At 52.7% G+C, this 17757-nt stretch overlaps 1 protein-coding gene across 4 annotated transcripts in view; it reads left to right on the forward strand.

The window, feature by feature from the left end:
• ANXA11 (annexin A11) overlaps positions 1–17757 on the forward strand; it is a 45052-nt gene that overhangs the window by 13724 nt on the left and 13571 nt on the right. For 3 of the 4 annotated variants that reach the window (XM_080643218.1, XM_080643217.1, XM_080643215.1), the window contains exon 2: positions 16551–16613. In XM_080643218.1, the coding sequence (XP_080499344.1) occupies positions 16559–16613 (55 nt within the window). In that variant the 5' untranslated portion in view covers positions 16551–16558. Of the gene's footprint in view, positions 1–14639; positions 14743–16550; positions 16614–17757 lie in introns of those variants that run through there. The other variant, XM_080643216.1, reaches the window with a different exon arrangement.

Genomic DNA, 17757 nt, shown 5'->3' on the forward strand with positions numbered 1-17757 from the left:
ACAGCATGGGGTGGGGGCTCCACGACCCAGCCTTGGGGTACAGAGGATCTTGCTGTGCTTCTCCCACCACAAAGCTCCCTCAACCTCAGGTATTACACATAGGGGACTGTTTCTGGGAGAGCTTGGGGGCAGAGGCCCTTTGAACCCTGAACTGAGCTGGGGCTAGTGGTTTCTGCAGTTCCTGGTACCCCAGTGGCTGCCTACCCTGCTGTCGGCAGCTGCTAAGTCTTAAGGAGGTGAACTTGGGGGGGAAAGGATGTCACAGACTTCCCTGGAGCAGATGGCACTTTCTGTGTGGCTTGGTTCTGTGGGTTTATTTGGGAGGCAGCAGAGTCACTTTCTCATCCTGCCCTCCCCAGGGCAGGCTTTACATTTCCCAAGGCCATTCTCCAGCCAGGAAGGAGCCCAGGAAGTGTGCTGAGTGGAGGGGAGCCAGCCTGGGTCATAGTGCATCTGCCTGGAAGTGGAGAGACACGGTTCTGGAGTCTTTCCTGCCCCAGCCAGTCCTGAGACGTTGGGCCTGCGCTCTGGGCCTAGGCTCCCACCACAGTAAAATGAACCAGTTGAACCAAACGATTTCTTGAAGCCCCTTCCAGCTCCAATGTTGTACGATTCTTGTGTGACTGATGTTTTATTTCTAAGAGGTATCTTTCAGAACATGCTTGCTCAAGTTCAGTCCCTTGGTCAACCCTAGACATTGCCCCGTTGCCACGCTCCCAGCCTGCTTTGCCCAGCCTTCTCCCGGCTGGGCAGCCCCAGGTACCAGCCCTTGGAGGGCAAGGTCTGAGGCACTGCCTGGCTAATGATTGACGTAGGCTCCAGCTATTCTTAATTCCTGGCGTGTGGGTGGGGAGCTGAATGTTTAACAGCATCTCTGTGGGCTTTTTGTTCACTGCGTGGGAAATACAGTCAGGGTTGGTGGAGCGCTGCCCTGGGGCTCTCCCTGGCTTGTTTCTGTGGCTTAATGGCACCCGTGACCCACACCTCAGTGGTGAGACAGAGCCCAAGAGGGCAGGGCACTGGGGCGCAGAGAGTAGGGTCACCTACCCTCTTCTCAGCAGAGTTAAGGATGTTCATACACCGTGAGGTCCTGCCTTGGCATGGGAGAGAGAGAGAGAAATGTCCTAGATGTGTTGTCTGCCCCCACAATTCCTAGAGCCTACGTACCAGAAACTCTGCCCAAAGAGGCCTTCAGAACAGGTGCCACCCAGGGTGTGGAAGAGATGAGTCAGGGTCCACTGGTGTCTCGTTGGTGTGTGTTGGGCCTCGCTGTGCCCAGCCCTGTGCCAGGCGGTGGCAGGAGAAGGAGAGGCCTGTCCTGGACATTATATCTCATTGGGAGGCCTAGGAAAAAGTAACTCTTGCCGGGCACAAGTCTGACCCTTGCTTGTCAAGAATCACCTCTGAACCTTAGTTTCCTTGAGGTGATAATATCTTGTAGGAACACTATGAAGATTAATGAGGGGTGTATAATAAAGTAACATATGTGCTCATAGTAGGTATTGGAGAATAGGGCTGTTATTAGAACACTAGAGGCCCAGTGCATGAAATTCGTGCACGTGGGGTGGAGGGGAGGGGGGCCCCTCAGTCCGGCCTGCACCCTCTCCAGTCCGGGACCCCTTGGGGAATGTCCGACTGCCGGTTTGTGCCCGCACTTTTAACAGATGACAGCTCCATTGTTGTTTCTTTCTTTTCATGCTTAAACGCATTGGAATTAGTAGGTATTCAAAGTGTGTATACATTTTGGGGTGACACCCTGTATATCTCTAGTCAGCGGTGAAAGGAAACAACAGTGGATTTGGAACCCCCAAACAGGGAACCTCGCTCACTCCCTGCATGTCTCCCCACTCCACTTTCCACCTTCCCGGGCAGCGGGAGAATCAGTGTTTTCTCTCATTAACTGGGAAAAGCATGTCTTGTCACCCGCTGCCTGGCAGGAGTGCCCTAGGCCCCAAGCGAGTGAGGCTCAGTCAGGGCAGCCTTCGCTCATGGGTGCCGGCACCCAAAGTGCACATTCCTCCTCTGCAGTCGCCCTGACTATCCCAGGATTGACGCAGGCTTAAGAAAGGTGTAAAGGAGACAGGAGGACAGAGCAAGTCAAGGGACTTTGAGCGGAAGTCCTGAAGATGCAAAGTGCTGAGGAATCGGCTTGGTTGAGCTATGGACATGCATTTCCTGTCTTTCTGTCACACATACATCTCCGGGAACCGTCCGTTTTCTTGCCATGGCATGGTGTCACTCGGCCCAGAGTCTTTTGGCAGAGCTTAGGATCCCGCCTACACGGGGTCAGCCGTACCTGGGATCTGAAAGAATCTTCTCCAGTGTGTTCTGTCAGCTCTGGTGGGAGTTTCTGTTCAGCTTCCAGCCGTGCCAGGCTGGCTGGGGACCTGTCACCATTAGAAGAGCAGCCCTCAGCAAGTGCTGTTTGAAGGAGAGTGTTCCTGCATTTGCATGGCAAGGCCGGGGTGGCACAGCCACTGGGAGGTGGAGAGGTACTCCCAGGTTGGGTGTGAAGGGACTGGGGTTTTCCAGAGCTGTTTGAACAGGCCCCAAGCACTGGGCAGGTCAGGACCTCCCTGGTAGAGGCCAGGGAACTCTGCTGCCTTCAGGTTTTTAGTCTTACCCTGACCTACCACCCTATCGCCCCATTTCATTCTGAGAGAGGACCTATGACAGACTGTCATATGGAGGTGAGATGGCTCATGCATGTAGCTGGCAGGGCCCCGGGTGACATCTATTCCATTGACTACAGGAGCCTTCAGGCACAACCCAGGTGGGGATGGGGCAGCTGCTACAGCCACAGCATATTGCCCGTCTCCTATTTTTCCATTACAACAAAATTAAGTCAGAGAGTCTCTCTTGCAGCACCCCTCCTACAGAGAAATAATTGTTTGTGATTTACAAAACCTTCACAGAGCCCAGGTTGTGGGCAGCAGGGGTTAACAACGCGGATTCCCACAGGCCCACTCACTTGATAGGTGACATGCTCAGCAGAGCCTTGGTTTGCAGAGAGTGGTTTTCTAGACACTCCTCTCACCCCCTCCCAGCTCCAAAGATCCGGTTTCCTGATTGTTAGCCTTATCTCCATTCTCCCTGGGAATGGCTTTTAAGCCGAGGTCCTTGTGGGGTTTTCCTGTAACTGCTATTGTGTTTCCCTCCCCAGATAAAGAGCCTGAGCCTGGTGCAGGCTGAGCCTTTGTTTTTCTCCCTCTGTCCCTGGAGTCTATTCCGCAGGTGGTCTTACTGTGAAGCTAAGGAAAGTTAAGCTCCAGCTCAGACCCCTCTCACAGCACTTGCCTGTGGGCCTCCCAAGGCCCCGCCCTGGGAGGGAATTCATAAAATTATGTGCTTTTGTAAAATTTGCCAAAAAGTGTTCCGTATTCATTTTCTTAAAGAGAGCCCCTAATATTGTACAGGCTCCTGGCCCCACGTAACCTGGACCTTCCCGGTAGATGCTGTTATTTATTATTACTTTTTTAATGAGTAATTTACAGATATATTTTTAAGTTTGCTTCTCTGTTTTTAATAATTTTTTACAATAACAGAAGTAAACATGTCAAATACTTATATAGCATTTGCTTTATCACACATTATTTTCACAAAAGATCTTTTTTTCAGACTGAATTTATGGTTTATGTAGTTATCAGAGAATATCAGTTCTTGAAGAATTGCATGAGTCTACTGTAGCTATGATGCTGGTCTTTACCAGCCATTGGCTGGCCTCCTGCCTTTTGGACAGTGAGCTCTTGGCTTGGGGGCAGGAGGTGAGGGTCCTGGGCAGCCGATTAGGATCTTGCTGTGTCACCTGGCACGTCACTTCCTCCTCTCTGTTGGTCAGTTTCCCCATTTGTGAAATGAGTGGAGGTGGGGTGGGTAGGAATGAACTGAGTCATCTCCAGGGCTGAGTGACCTCTCCAGGGGCCTAGCCCACTGGGCGTGGTTGGCTTGCTCAGGTAGATCACACTGGGACCTTTTCCCTCCCTAAAGCATTTGCATTGCCTGCTGGGTGTGCCTGTTCTGGCCACAGGGAACCCATTCAGAGTCTCACCATGGTGACTGTTAACTGACAGTACTGGTGAGCAAAGCTTTTTTGAGCTCTTATTCCCAGCCCTGAGGAGAGGTGAGTTCCTTGGGCCCTTGTTCTCTGTTGGGATGGTTTTTTGTGTGGCCTTGGTTTATTCCCTTGTCAGAGAAAGCTTGCTGAGAGCATAGAGCTCTTATACAGAGAGGGCAGAGGCCTTTTCCTTGTGGAGGGATCTGGAGGGAGGGAGAAAGCAGTGCTCACTGTCTGCATTCATTTTCTATTGCTGCTGTTTAACAAATTACCACAAACTTAGTGGCTTAAAAGCACTACTTTTTTTTTTGCGGTAAAATATATATAACATAAAATTTACCATTTTAGCCGTTGTTCAGCGTGCAGCTCTGTGACATAGAATACATTCACATTGTTGTGCAGCCGTCAGCACCACCCTTCTTCTCCAGGCCCTTTTTGTCTTGTAACTGGAACTCTGTCCCCATTAAACAGTAACTCATCGTTTCCCCTTCCCAGCCATTTGACTACTCTCGGTACCTCATAAGTGGAATCAGTGTTAACCCAGTAAACTTGATAAACTTGATGCAATTCACGAATCCAGCATCTCATCTAGCTGTTAGGTCGAGTGGGGGGGTGGGGAGGGAGGAGTCCAGAGCAGATGCTTGCATCTGCAAGGTAGATGGTGACAGAGATAACTGGCGCCTTCCTAGACCCCTGGACCGAGGCGGAATTCCACACCTCTCATGCCCTCCGCCCTCCCCGCAACTAAACAGCTGTATAAAAGAAGTACCTATGCCCCCTTTTTGGCGCGAACTTCCCTGGCCCACCCTCGGACCAGCAAATTTCCCCCGGGAGCGCAAGATTAAAACCTCCCCCTTTTTAATCGCCTGGACTCTGTGTTTTGTCTCCTGTGTCGCAAACCTCTCACTAGCAACTAGAAGGGCACTCCAAGATGTGTTTTCTTTGGAGTAAGAGAATGGAAATGGAAGTTTTTGGTTTTTTTTAATCTCTCTTCCCCCGTTGATGAGAGAGAGAGGGGGGGAGGGGGGAGAGAGGAAAACAAACAAACAAACAATTGCCTCCCCTGACCTGGAATTGAACCCAGAACTTCCATGTATAGGGCCACGCTAAGTAGCTGAGCCACATCGGCCAGGGCAAAACTGGAAGGTTTGTTGTTGTTTTTTAAAGTATGTTTTTATTGATTTTAGAGAGAGGGTGAGAGAGACATCGATCGGCTGCCTCTTGCACACCCCTTACTGAGGAACAAGCCCACAACCTGGGCATGTGCCCTGATCAGCAGTTGAACTGTTGGCCCTGGGAATGGCGGCACCAGGTGCCTGACTGGTGGGGTCAGACTAGACCTGGGTTCAGCAACCTGAGTACTTGAATTGTGGCTAGAAAAGAAGTCAGAGCTAAGGCAAACTCGCTAGAGAAGATTTATTAGCAAGCGAAGAGAAATTGGAGCAGGCTACTCAAAGAGCTGCCCGGGGAGTGGGCTAGGGCTCCTTTTAACCCCTGGAGGGGGTTAACGGCTTTCTTCTTCACACTGACCAGTCAGGGTCTGTCCAGTCGTCTTCTGTCCTTGTGTGGAAGGTAGGTGGGGCTTTCCTCCAGCCCCCTTGTTCTTTAAGGGTGGGGGTCTCCCACAGGGCTTCACCATGAGCCAGGGGAGAAGGGTCAGGAGAATCCCACCTGCATGACCCAAGGCATTCTAGGATGGAGAGGGGGTCTCAGGGGTGAGGTACTGAATGATAATACTTATCTCCAATATTTGCTCCACCAGTTTTTTTCCCATTGATTGGTTTCTGGGACCTTGCCCTGGTGACCTTCTGTAACTGGCCCATTGTCCCTGTTCTGCTCATGTCTGTCTAATTCTACCACAGAATGGGTGACCTCTTGGTGCATGGGGTGATGATCAACCAGCTGAGCCATACCGGCTAGGGTAAATGGAAGGGTTTTGATCATGTAGATTGCCTCTTTTTGTGGGGTGGGTAGTGGAGAGGGCCTACCTGACAGATTACCTTACCGGTGCGTGATCAGGAAATCCCAGACTGTTAGATGAAGATTCTGTGTGTGGGAAAGGATGAAACTGCAGTTAGATCAGGTAGTAAGTCTAGGTTTGGTATCAAGGGCTTTTAGCAAGAGTGATGCCATTTTGGGCCCGTGTTTCTTTTTCTTTAGCACTGGCTTATTTCACTTTGTATAATTGTCTTCAAGGTTCATTCATGTTGTAGCACACATCAGAATTTCCTTCCTATTTAAGGCTACTAATATTCTATGTGTATACCACATTTTGTTTATCTGTTCATCTATTGATGGACATTTGTTTTGTTTACACGTTTTGATGGTTATAAATTAAGAAATGTCCAAACCTATAGAGAACATTCATAAATTTATTTGAACCAAACTGTTGATAATGGCCAGGAAGCAAATCTCAAGGAATTGAGAAAATGCTCTGGAGAGTTGCAGTTTTTCAGCTTTTTTTATACATTACTAGAGGCCCGGTACACGAAATCCGTGCACTGGGGGGGTGGGGGTGGGGGGGATCCCTCAGCCCAGCCTACACCCTCTTCAATCTGGGACCCCTCGGGGGGTGTCCAACTGCCGGTTTAGGCCCGATCTCTAGGATCGGGCCTAAACGGGCAGTCGGACATCCCTCTCACAATCTGGGACTGCTGGCTCCCAACTACTCACCTGCCTGCCTGCCTGCCTGATTGCTTCTAACCACCTCTGCCTGCCAGCCTGATCACCCCTAACCACTCCCCTGCCAGCCTCATTAATGCCTAATTGCTCCCCTGCTGACCCGATTGCCCCAACTGCCCTCCCGTGCTGGCCTGGTCGCCCCCAACTGCCCTCCCCTGCCAGCCCGGTTGCCCCCAACTGCCCTCCCCTGCCGGCCTGGTCATCCCAACTGCCCTCCCCTGCTGGCCCGGTCATCCCCAACTGCCTTTTCCTGCCGGCCCGGTCATCCCCAACTGCCCTCTCCTGCCGGCCCGGTCGCCCCCAACTGCCCTCCCTTGCTGGCCCAGTCGCCCCCAACTGCCCTCGGCCTGGTCCCCCCAACTGCCCTCCCCTGCCGGCCCAGTCCCCCCCAACTGCCCGCCCCTGCAGGCCCGGTCGCCCCCAACTGCCCTCCCCTGCCGGCCCGGTCGCCCCCAACTGCCCTCCCCTGCCGGCCCAGTCCCCCCCCAACTGCCCGCCCCTGCAGGCCCGGTCGCCCTCCCCTGCCGGCCCGGTCGCCCCCAACTGCCCTCCCCTGCCGGCCCAGTCCCCCCCCAACTGCCCGCCCCTGCAGGCCCGGTCGCCCTCCCCTGCTGACCCGGTCGCCCTCAACTGCCCTCCCCTGCAGGCCTGGTCCCCCCCCAACTCCCCTCCCCTGCCGGCCCAGTTGCCCCCAACTGCCCTCCCCTGCCAACCCGGTCACCCCCAACTGCCCTCCCCTGCAGGCCTGGTCCCTCCCCTGCCAGCCTGATCACCCACAACTGCCCTCCCCTGCCGGCCATCTTGTGGCAGCCATCTTGTGATGATGTGAGGGTGGCCATATTGTGATGACGTGAGGGTGGCCATCTTGTGATGGCCATCTTTGTGGCAGCCATCTTGTGACAATGTGAGGGCGGCCATCTTGTGATGATGTCGCATGTGACGCCACCTAGGCTTTTATTATATAGGATAGGGTATTCTTTCTTTCCCTTTCCCAACTTAAGTTCCTTTGTCACTTGGCTCCTCCCAAACAACATGCTGTTTTCTGGGGACTCTCCAAGTGCATGAACTTTGTCACGTTCGCAGGCTGCTATGCAAGCAGACTACCAGTTATTTTCCATTCAGGGTTAAATGCCTTGCCTTGGAAATGGACCACCACTGACTTTTTAAAAAATACTTTGTTTTTCTTTTTTTAAAAATATATTTTTATTGATTTCAGAGAGGAAGGGAGAGAGAGAGGGAGAAACATCAATGAGGAGAGAGAATCACTGATCAGCTGCCTCCTGCCTACTGGGTGGAGATCGATCCTGCAACCCCGGCACATGCCTTTGACCAGAATCAAACCCACGACCTTTTAGTCCACAGGCCGATGCTCTGTCCACTGAGCCAAACCGGCTAGGGCTGACTTTATTTCTAATGTGTCTCACAGGTCTCTCAGTGCACATAGGCATGGATACATCTTTTCTGGAAGCTCTAGATGAGAATCCTTGTCTTCCGCCTCTCAAGACATGGCATGTGGCCCCAGCCGTTTCCTCCTCGGATGGCGTCCCTCTCATGCTTATCTTTTTATTTTCATCCTTAATTTCTCCTTATTTTTTCTTTTCATCCTTAACATAACCAGGAAAGGACTCTTGTAATTAGATTGGGCCTACCTGGATAATCTCCCCATCTCAAGGTTGGTAGCTAGAATCACATCTGCAAGTTTCTCACGTAAGGTAACAGTCACAGGTTCTGGGGGATCTGGTGGGGATTGTCTGTTGGGGTGTTTTTGAGGGACCTAATCAAGGAACATGATGGTGCTTTGATCTTGGGCTTTCAAAAGTCTTCCCCTCTCCCCTTTCCCGACCCCCCAGTGTGAGCCGGACACCTGTGGACTGAGCATCCTAGCCTGTCCCTCTTTAGCCACTTGGGAGAGAACAACACTGGGTGAGCTGGTCACAATGAGAACTTTACAAAGGTTTTCCCTGTTCTTGCTTCATTCAGTCCTTGGTAACTCCAACAGAGCACATCTCAGGATGGTCAGAGAGGCTGTCAGTGAAAGTCACTTAGCAGGTGTTGGGGTTGGGACCCAAACCCTGGCTGCCAGGCTAATAATGCTTCTTAGGATGTAAGAAAAGTCCAAGCCTGTAGAGAATTTAAATAGAAATTTATTTGAGCCTGGAAGCCAGATCTCAACAGACTGAGGTAAAATGCTTCTGAAACAGGACATTTGCTGTTTCTTTTATTAAGGAAGGTTACCTGAAGGTGGGAGGAAGCAACTGGGGTTACAGGATAAATTAAGATTATGTGCTTTCTTGGGGCTTATTTCAAAGGTGTGTTAACCTAGATGCACAGAAGCAATAGGCAAGCTTGCTTAAGGCAAAAATAAACCCTTTACTAAGAAGTTATATGCCTGGGGTGCGACTACCCCCCTGGCCTGCCCCATTAGGAATTTATGATCAGATCACCCTGTGAAGCTGCTTTTCACAGAACCACTTTCTTTGTCTGTAGGGGGTAAGTTAAAATGAACTGAGTACTTACTATATGCCAATAAGCTACATGGCAGATAGCTTTCTCTGTGTGCATCAGTGCATCAGAATCTCACAGCCACAGAGTAAGATGGTGCATTTCCCCTTTCTCCAGGTAAGGAGAAAGGCTGGGGAGAGGTGAAGCGACTTCCTGTCACACAGCCAGCAGGAGGTAGAGCTAGAATGTTGGCTCCAAAGTCCTTGTGTCGCTCAGGTTCCCCAGCAGAGCTAGGAGATGGTATCAGATCTGTGGGCTGTGGATGAAACACGCAGCAGAGCTGAGAAGTCTTGTGACTGCCCTGTGATGTTGGTGGCTCTTGTGGGGGAGGGGGGAGTGTGGGTTGTGTGAAGATGGGGAACTGGCTTCGAGATGGAAGAGAATAACTGGGGTGGTGGAAGGACCTGCAGAGCATCTGGAGTTGGCCATTCTGAGACCCAGTGTTGGTGCTGCTTGGCTGCATGAGCTGGGATGAACCACTCAGCTTCCCCTTTCTCCACCCGGACGAGGGAGGGGTTCAGAGAGGGGGCTCCCCAAGTTCCCTTCCAGCACAGCTGCGTTTGACGTTAACTGCAGTGGGGCTGGGAGTGTGCGGCTCCCCTGTGGGCCGAGGTGATCATGGAGAAACAGCACTGGGGTTGGACTTTGCAGGAGATGGAGGGACTTGAGAGCTAAGTGGGGCGACATGGGGGGCTCAGACATCTCGGGGACTTGTGCTTGATTAACGTCTGCTGGTCCCTCCTACCGGTTTCTCAGGCTGGTCCTGGAGGAGCCCGCTGGCAGGTGGTGTAATTGGGAGGTGGTGTAATTGGGAGCAGCCTCCCCAGTGGAAGTGGTGAAGCAAGGACACAGGCCTGCCTCCCCAGCCTGAGCTGCGCTTAGAAGCACAGCCCGCAATTTCCCCCTTTTTTTTGAGGGAACTACCTTGTACTTAGACTTGGGTGGAGGGATTTTTTTTAAAATTTCTGCCATAGTCATAAGGACCTTGGCGTCTACAAGGACCACAACCTGAGCCCCATCACATTCTGGCCTGGGTTTCAGCCAGATATTATTGGCACCATATCTGGGTTCACCTTCTTCTTCTGCTGTCTGCTTTCCACTCCTTTGAAATCCCGAATTGGGCTTGGCATTTGGCTAAGTGATGGCTATTCCAGAAGCCCCTTTAGTGGGCAGGTGTCAGAGGGGCCTGTCCCCATGAACAGGAATGAGCTGGGTCTGCCAGAGAGCTGTGCTGTGGAGGGTTGGTAGAGAAACCTCACGGATGAATCTCTGTGCATGTGAAAGTGGTCCTTCCTGCCTTGCTCCCTCCCCCTTCTCAGTTCCAAGGACCTGGTCTGGGAAGGCAGCTGAGAGGAGAGAACATGATACCTGTCAGGCGCGGGGCCCAGAGTGGAAGTATAGCTGTCACTTGGTATTTGCGAGGGATTGGACACCACAACCCAAGGATGCTCAAATCCCTTATATAAAACTAGAGGCTCGGTGCACGGATTCGTGCACATTGAAAGGAAATTAATTAGAAGGTGGCCGGTGGGGTGGGACTGGGGAAGACAGACTGGACACGCCCTGGAGCCAACCTCCTGCAGTCCCTCCCTGTGCACCTGGGGTGGCGCCGGGGCTTGAAGGGTGTCTGCAGAATGAGCGGGGGTCCTTCCTGAAGGTGGGGGTCCCTCGGCCTGGCCTGTGGGGATCGGGCCGAAACCAGCAGTCCGCAGTCCGTCTTCCCCCGAAAGGTCCCGGAGTGCGAGAGGGCACTCTGCAAACTTGCTGTCGCTTGGCAGCTCCTGTGTTGAGCGTCTGCCCCCTGGTGGTCAGTGTGCATCATACCTACCGGCCTGCTGACCGGTCACTTGGGCTTTTATATATATATATATATATATATATATATATATATATATATATAGATAGATAGATAGATAGATGGGTTAGTATTTGCATATAACCTGTGTATACCCCCCCAAATACTTTAAATCATCTCTAGGTGACTTATAATACCTAACACAGTGTAAATGCTCTGTAAAGAGTTGTTATACTGTATTGTTTAGGGATTACTTTCTGGAATTTTTTTTCAAATATTTTTGATCAGTGATTGGATGAATGAGTGGATGCAGAATCTGCGGATATGGAGGGCCAGCTGCACTGACAACAGGCTCCGGGGTGCCCACAGAGCTGGGCCTCTGCAGGCCAATGCCCTGCCTCCTCCAGTCCCTCTTCCCAGGCCAGTTTCCTCTTCCAGAGGCCTTTTCAAAGGTGCCTCCCCTCCTCCACAACCTTCCACTTCTGCTTCCTGCCTGTCCCCATTCCTGGAGCTTGGACCAGGCGTTGGCACTCAGGCATGCAGAGGATGGAAAGAAAACATTGCCAGTTTCCTGTTGGTGATTTCTCCTTGGGGTAATTGGAAAATCCAGCACAGCCATTCACAGGGCTGCTTCTGCAGAGCTGGGCCTGATCTGAGAGAAGGAACCTGCAGCCTTCACTCCTCCCTTCCTCTGTCCTTCATGCTGTCCTGACTCTCACATCTCCTGTTGCTCCCCCAGCCCATCCCCACCCTGTCCCCACAATCATACCTGCTGGCCCGGTGAGCTGCTCCTTCCATGCTGGGCCCCACTGGTTCCCAAACTGCAGGGCCCCAGTACCTTGGGATTTGATGGTGCACTTGTGTGTCCATGCACAGCCTGAGGGAGCAGGTCCTTTTCCGGTCCCGAGTCCCCTAGCTCCGAGGCTCGGTTCTGATGGGATTCAGGGTCACCCGGGCTCTGGTGCTTTTCCTCAGGCAACTGCTGCGAATAAAAGCTAGACGGTGTGCAAGTACCTGGAAGGAGTGTTTCCTAGAGTGTGGAGCACAGAATTGCTGGGGGTGATGGCGGGGCTGGGGTGCTTGTTTAAGTTTCAGATTCCCGGGCCCATCCAGGTTGAAAGGCCCAGAATGACAGGGCCAGCCAGCTGCAGCTTTTAGCGAGCTCTCCAGGTGATTCTCCTGCGTGGTGACCAGTGCTGCTCAGAGTGTGGTTCATAGTCAAGCAGCATTTGGGGTCCTCTCCCAGCCCTGCTGATTCAGACACTGGGGGAGGGACCCGGCAATCTGGTGTAAGAAGCGATGCTGACTGAAGTTTGAGAAGCGGGAGGGCCACAGCTGGGGGAGGGACACAGCTGGATGAAATCAGTGTGCAGCTGCAGGTAGATGGGCCCCTCGAGGAAGGGAGGGTGGTGTTTGCTGCAGCAGCCCCACGAGGCAGTACCAGGGAGGGGCCTGACGTTCCCTGGAGGCTGCTTTCTAAGAACGAGAAGTCCTGAGAGGCCATCTGCCGGCCCTGAGTCCCTGTCAGAGGTCTGTGACCAGAGCTGCATAGAGCGGCCGCAGTGGAAGAATCCCCACCCAGGCACCCTTCTCCTCTGTGAGAGGACAGGAATAGGAGAGGCCTTGGGGAGCGCAGAAGGGATGCTCCTGGATGCGAAGGAGAAAGCGGGCCTACTGGGTTGTAAAGATTGTGTTCCCTGCTGTCCTGGGCAGTGAGGTTGGACCGGCATTGGGGCGGGGAGGGGGGGGGGCCCTGGAAGCCCTGCCGAGCTCCCTTCTGAGCCCTAGGGTCCCGGGAACAACTTTGCCAAGAGAGCAAGCCCCAGTGGTGGCTTCTTTTGAGAAGAATCAGAGACCAAAGTTACCCAAAGACTAGAGGATGAGCAGATTTCTTAATTTTCAAAAAAGTGGGGAAGAGTGTGAATGTTGAATTAGAACAGCAGGAGGATCCCTGCAGCCTCCCAGGACATGCCATAGTGGGGAAGGGAAGAGGGGCGGGCACTGGGAGCCAGGGTGGTGCACCCCGAGGTCGGACAACTTTTCTCTGGCGGTTAGTTTGGGAGGCTCTAGGTGTGGGAGAGTGTTAGCACCCTTATCTGATGGAGACCCTCCTTACACTGTTGTGAACCGTGGGGAAATGTGCGCTGTTTTGTGGTTAGTTTGGTGGCCCGCTGGCTGGTGGATACCTGTACCGCTGTTGTGTAGCTGGGGGTGGTCAGGAGTGACAGTTATGGAGTCTGTCCTTGGCCCTTTCTGTATCGGTGGATGTGAAAAAAGCTGAGTGAGCACTGAGATGTTTGAGGTTGGTCAGAATCCCAGGAGATCTCAGTAGGCTGAGCTCAGGCAGAAGGTAAGGCAGGAATTTAACAGGAATCTGCCTCAGGTCTTGGCTATCCAGAACACCCCAGTGTTGCCAGTACAGGAGGTAGGAGGGGGAAGGGAGAGGATGGTCCTGCCCTGCACTCTCCAGCCCACACCTGGGGCCTCTGAGAAAACAAGGGAGTGGGTCTAGCCCTGAAACTACTTCAGGCTGGAGGTGGTGGGGAAATGGCTGTTCTCAGGAGGGGAGGCCTGGAGGTCTTGGGGGAGAGAGGGAGATCCAGAGAGGAAGGACTGCTCCTTGGACGTGGGATTGGATCCAGCCTGCGGCCACTGAGGACAGAGCTCCTTGCCAGGGGAGATCCTGGCTCTTGCTGGGGACTCGCCACGAGCACCCTGGAGGCAGGCGGAGGCTGACCTGCGGTCCGGGGTCCAGGCCCGAGTCTGGTATATTTATTTAGTTATGCTAACCCCAGGCTCAGAGAGGAGCTGTCTTGGACTGAATGGACCCTGTGTGTATTATACAAATCTTGCAAGAACAGCTGCAGCCTCCAGTGAGCTCAGAAATCCCCACCTGAATTGGGCCTTTTTAAAGTTGTTTTTAATAGGCAATACTTACGTGGCAAAAAATGCAAATATAAACAGTAAGCTTCATTTCTGTCTCCGCTTTTTTCTCCGAAGGCAACCAGTGTTACCCAGTTTCTTGTTTCTTGTTCCAGGGATGGTCTCTGTGCATGTGTGTATATACACATACCACTAAGTTTGTATGTTTAGGTTTTCTTTTAAAAAAATATTAGTATTATACCTTGATTAATAATGGTGATCATTTCATATCACCATATAGAGAGCTGGCTAATTCTAAAAGTAGCTACAGAGTATCCACTGTATGTCTCCGTTGGATTGTATTTAGGGCACATGTAGGGGTTTGTTATAACTAGTGCTGCAGTCGCCATGTGCGGATGCCCCCTCCCACGGTGTCAGTGTGTCTGCAAAGTGCACTTCCAGAAGTCCAGTTTCTGGGTCAAAGAGGGTGTCATTTTTAAATTTGACATTGCTGTATTTTTCATTGGCGATTCTTAGCATATAGTGAGAGTGAACATCTTTAATCTTTAATTCCTTTTCTATAATTGCCTGCTCACATCATTTGAGTTTTTCTAGTGGTCTTTTTATTATAAAACATTTTCCTTAAGTTTGTCATTTCTCTTGTCTTTAAAAAATATATATATATATATATTTTTTTTTTTCCTTTTTTTTCTTTGATCTCAGAGAGAGGGTTAGAAACATCAATGATGAGAGAGAATCATTAATTGGCTACTTCCTGCACGCCCTCTACTGGGGATCAAGCTGGCAACCTGGGATCTAACCATGACTTTCCTGGTTCATAGGTCAGGTCGGTGTCCAGCCCCGGAGCCACACTGGCCCGGCTCTCTTGTCTTTATGTTGTTTTCCTTATTTGTTTCTTACCATGCAGAACATTAATTTTATTTCCTTGGGGTTTGGGGCCACTTCTTACATTTAAATCTTTGATCTGGCTGAATTTTATTTTGGGGGATGGAACAGGGTAGTTTCTTGATTTTTGTGGTGTTTTTTTCTGCCACCTTTCTGTGGCTGTGGCCCTTGGGCTTCATTGCTCTGGGAGGAGACGAGAAGTGGACAGTGGTCTTTGGTGCCCAAAGCTTCTGCATAGTGATGGTCTCCAGAGAGAAGGATGTCAGGACACAGCCGCAGCTCGCCTGTTCTCTCTGCCTCCCATCACTCCCGGCTCACCCATCACCCAGATCCCCGGGACCTCTCCACACCAGCAAGGTCTGAGGTTCTGGCAGAGGGTCAGGCTGAGAGCAGGACCTGGAGGGCTTTGTGCTGACCACTCACCAGCCACAGGGAGATGAACCAGCCTAGGGCAGCCCCATTGGGGTTCATGCTGTCCTGACTCTCACATCTTGACCATCAGACCACAGTGTACAAGGAAAAGGGTCTATGGTCCATGCTGGAGGTAGCCAGTTCTAGCTCTCTCCAAGGTCACTTAGCCATCGTCTGGCCTCAAGATTGCTTTGCCTACAGTCACCGCTCTGCCCATAGACCAAAACAAACGACCTCAGCCAAAGGGCTAAGAACCAGGCCCACCCTGTGGGGACTGGTAGTACTTTAAGAAAGGCTTGCAGCCCCCATGAAAACTGCATTCCCAGTTCTCTAACACAGCTAAGAAGAGCAACTAGAACCTCATAGGTAGGTAGCAGTATCTCACAGTGGGGCCCTGGACCAGCAGGCAGCATCACCTGGGAACTTGTGAGAAATGCAGATTCTGGTTCTACTAACCCAGACTCTGTAGGTAGAGCCCACTGTTGAGTTGAACAAGCCTCCAGGTGGTTCTGGTGCCCTGCAGTTTGGGAACCAGTGGGGCCCAGCATGGAAGGAGCAGCTCACTGGGCCAGCAGGTGTGATTGTTAAGGGGGCCTACCAGTTTCGTCACACTCCCTCACCTGTCATTGGGTGCCTCTGCAAACCGCAGCAGCCACTGATTAGCAAGAGTGGCTGATATCATGGCAGATCTGCGTTGTTCCTGGGCAGTTGAATTGGCATGGGACACGGCAGAGGGGCTGTATTCAAAGTGGCCTGGCTTCCAGGCCGGTTTCCTCCTTTTACCTCTAATCTGCAAGTCGCTTACCCTTGCTGAGCTCCAGGCCTCATCTTAGGAGCAGCATGGTGCTGCCTCACTTGCCTGATTCCTCCTCCTGGATCAGGTGAGCTCCTGAGGTCCCTCCTTGTTTCTGGAACAATGATTCCCTGCCAGGTTCCCTTGAGGAATGAACCAGAGGTTGCAGAATGTGAGTGTAGCCTGGGGCCAATCCAGGCGGGGCGAGTCCGCAGGTTGGGCACAGGGAGATGGGCTCTGGCCCCCTGCTGAATGGATGGTGATAAGGGCACTGGAAGATGGAGACAGAGGTGTGAGTGAAGCTTAGGTGAAAGGGGTTTTCAGGGAAGCCCACTGCTCGTGGGTGGCAAGTCCTGTAGTATGGGTGTGGGTGTGCCTGAGCTGGAGGCCCTGGCAGGTAGGAGAGTAAACTGGTTGCCACAGTCCAGACTTATGCAATTTCTCCTGCAGGGGCCTGGTTTGTGGCTGTTACTGTTCTGAAAAGTTTCTGGTTAGGCTGGTGGGAGCTCCCGGCAGAGCCTGAGCGGTTTTTTTCTTCCTTTCAGATTTGACCATGAGCTACCCTGGCTACCCCCCGCCTGCAGGCGGCTACCCCCCAGTTGCACCAGGTAAGAGTGTGTGGGGGGAGGGGAGGAATAAGATTGTCCCCCACAGTGTAGCCAGGTGGGGTGGTGGCTGGAGGAGAGCAGGGACCCTGAGGCCAGGAGAGCCTGGGTTTTAAGCTGCCTCTGGGAGGCCAGGACCAGGTCTCGTGACTTGTTAGCTGATAGCGGTGGGCAAAGCCTTCTCCTGGCTCCTTTGTCTCCTTTGCAAATGGCTTCACGGATCTCTTCCCCCACTGGGCTGTCCCAGATGCTAACAAGAGAGCCAGCTAAAGCCTCTGGCACGGTGTCCTGTCAGGTGACTTGTCACTACTGTGCTCAGGGCTCAGGGTCCCCCTGCAGGGTCGGGGAGGGGTTGGGGGGAGTGAAGGCGGTCTCTGAGGGTCAGGTGTCCTGCGGCTGCACCAGCCACAGGGCTGCTCTGCACACCTAGAGGTCATCTTCTCTGGCCTGGCCCCCAGGTAGGAGGGACACATGAGGGCTCCTGGGACACGGGGGGGAAGGGACCATTCCAGACTGGTCATCCTGAGGTGGTCTGAGCTGCGATGCCCCTCGCCCCACAAGATCCCTGGGCACATGTATTTCTCTAGAGCTGAGGCTCTGGAGTCTGAGTTCTGAGGGCCCCGCAGGCCATTTGGACCCACCCCCCTCATTGCCTGGTGACGGTCAGGCCCAGAGCTGGGAGGCAGCTCAGCCGCTGGCTCATCGGGTGGACTGGGCCATTGCGCTCCGAGCAGACCCTTGTCCTGATTTGCCAGCGCTGGCCTGAGTCCCTTCTCCCTAGTAGGAATCCTATCGTCTGAGCACCTGAGCAGCAAGAGAGCAGGCAGGTGACTTGGGAAGGCTCTGTCCTGAGTGTCTGGAGCCCTGCAGCGCAAAGGCCAAACTCGAGGCCCCAGGGCCCGTTGGCTGCTGAGAACAGAAATGCATCTAACAGGCCAGCAGCCAGCATGATGACGCCAGCTGAGCTGTGTGCTGCTTGTCAGTGACAGCGGCAACATAGTGCCCTGGGCACCCAGCTAGGCCCTGATGGGCATTAACTCAGCCTCAGCACGGCAATGTGAAGCAAACACTGGTTATTATCGCCCCTTGTCCCCAGAGGAAACGGAACTTCGGTGGTGGGTGCCCCGCCCCAGGACACAGTCCCTGG

Source organism: Plecotus auritus (genome assembly GCF_963455305.1).
Source record: "Plecotus auritus genome assembly, chromosome: 9".
In the NCBI taxonomy this organism is placed as follows: Eukaryota; Metazoa; Chordata; class Mammalia; order Chiroptera; family Vespertilionidae; genus Plecotus; species Plecotus auritus.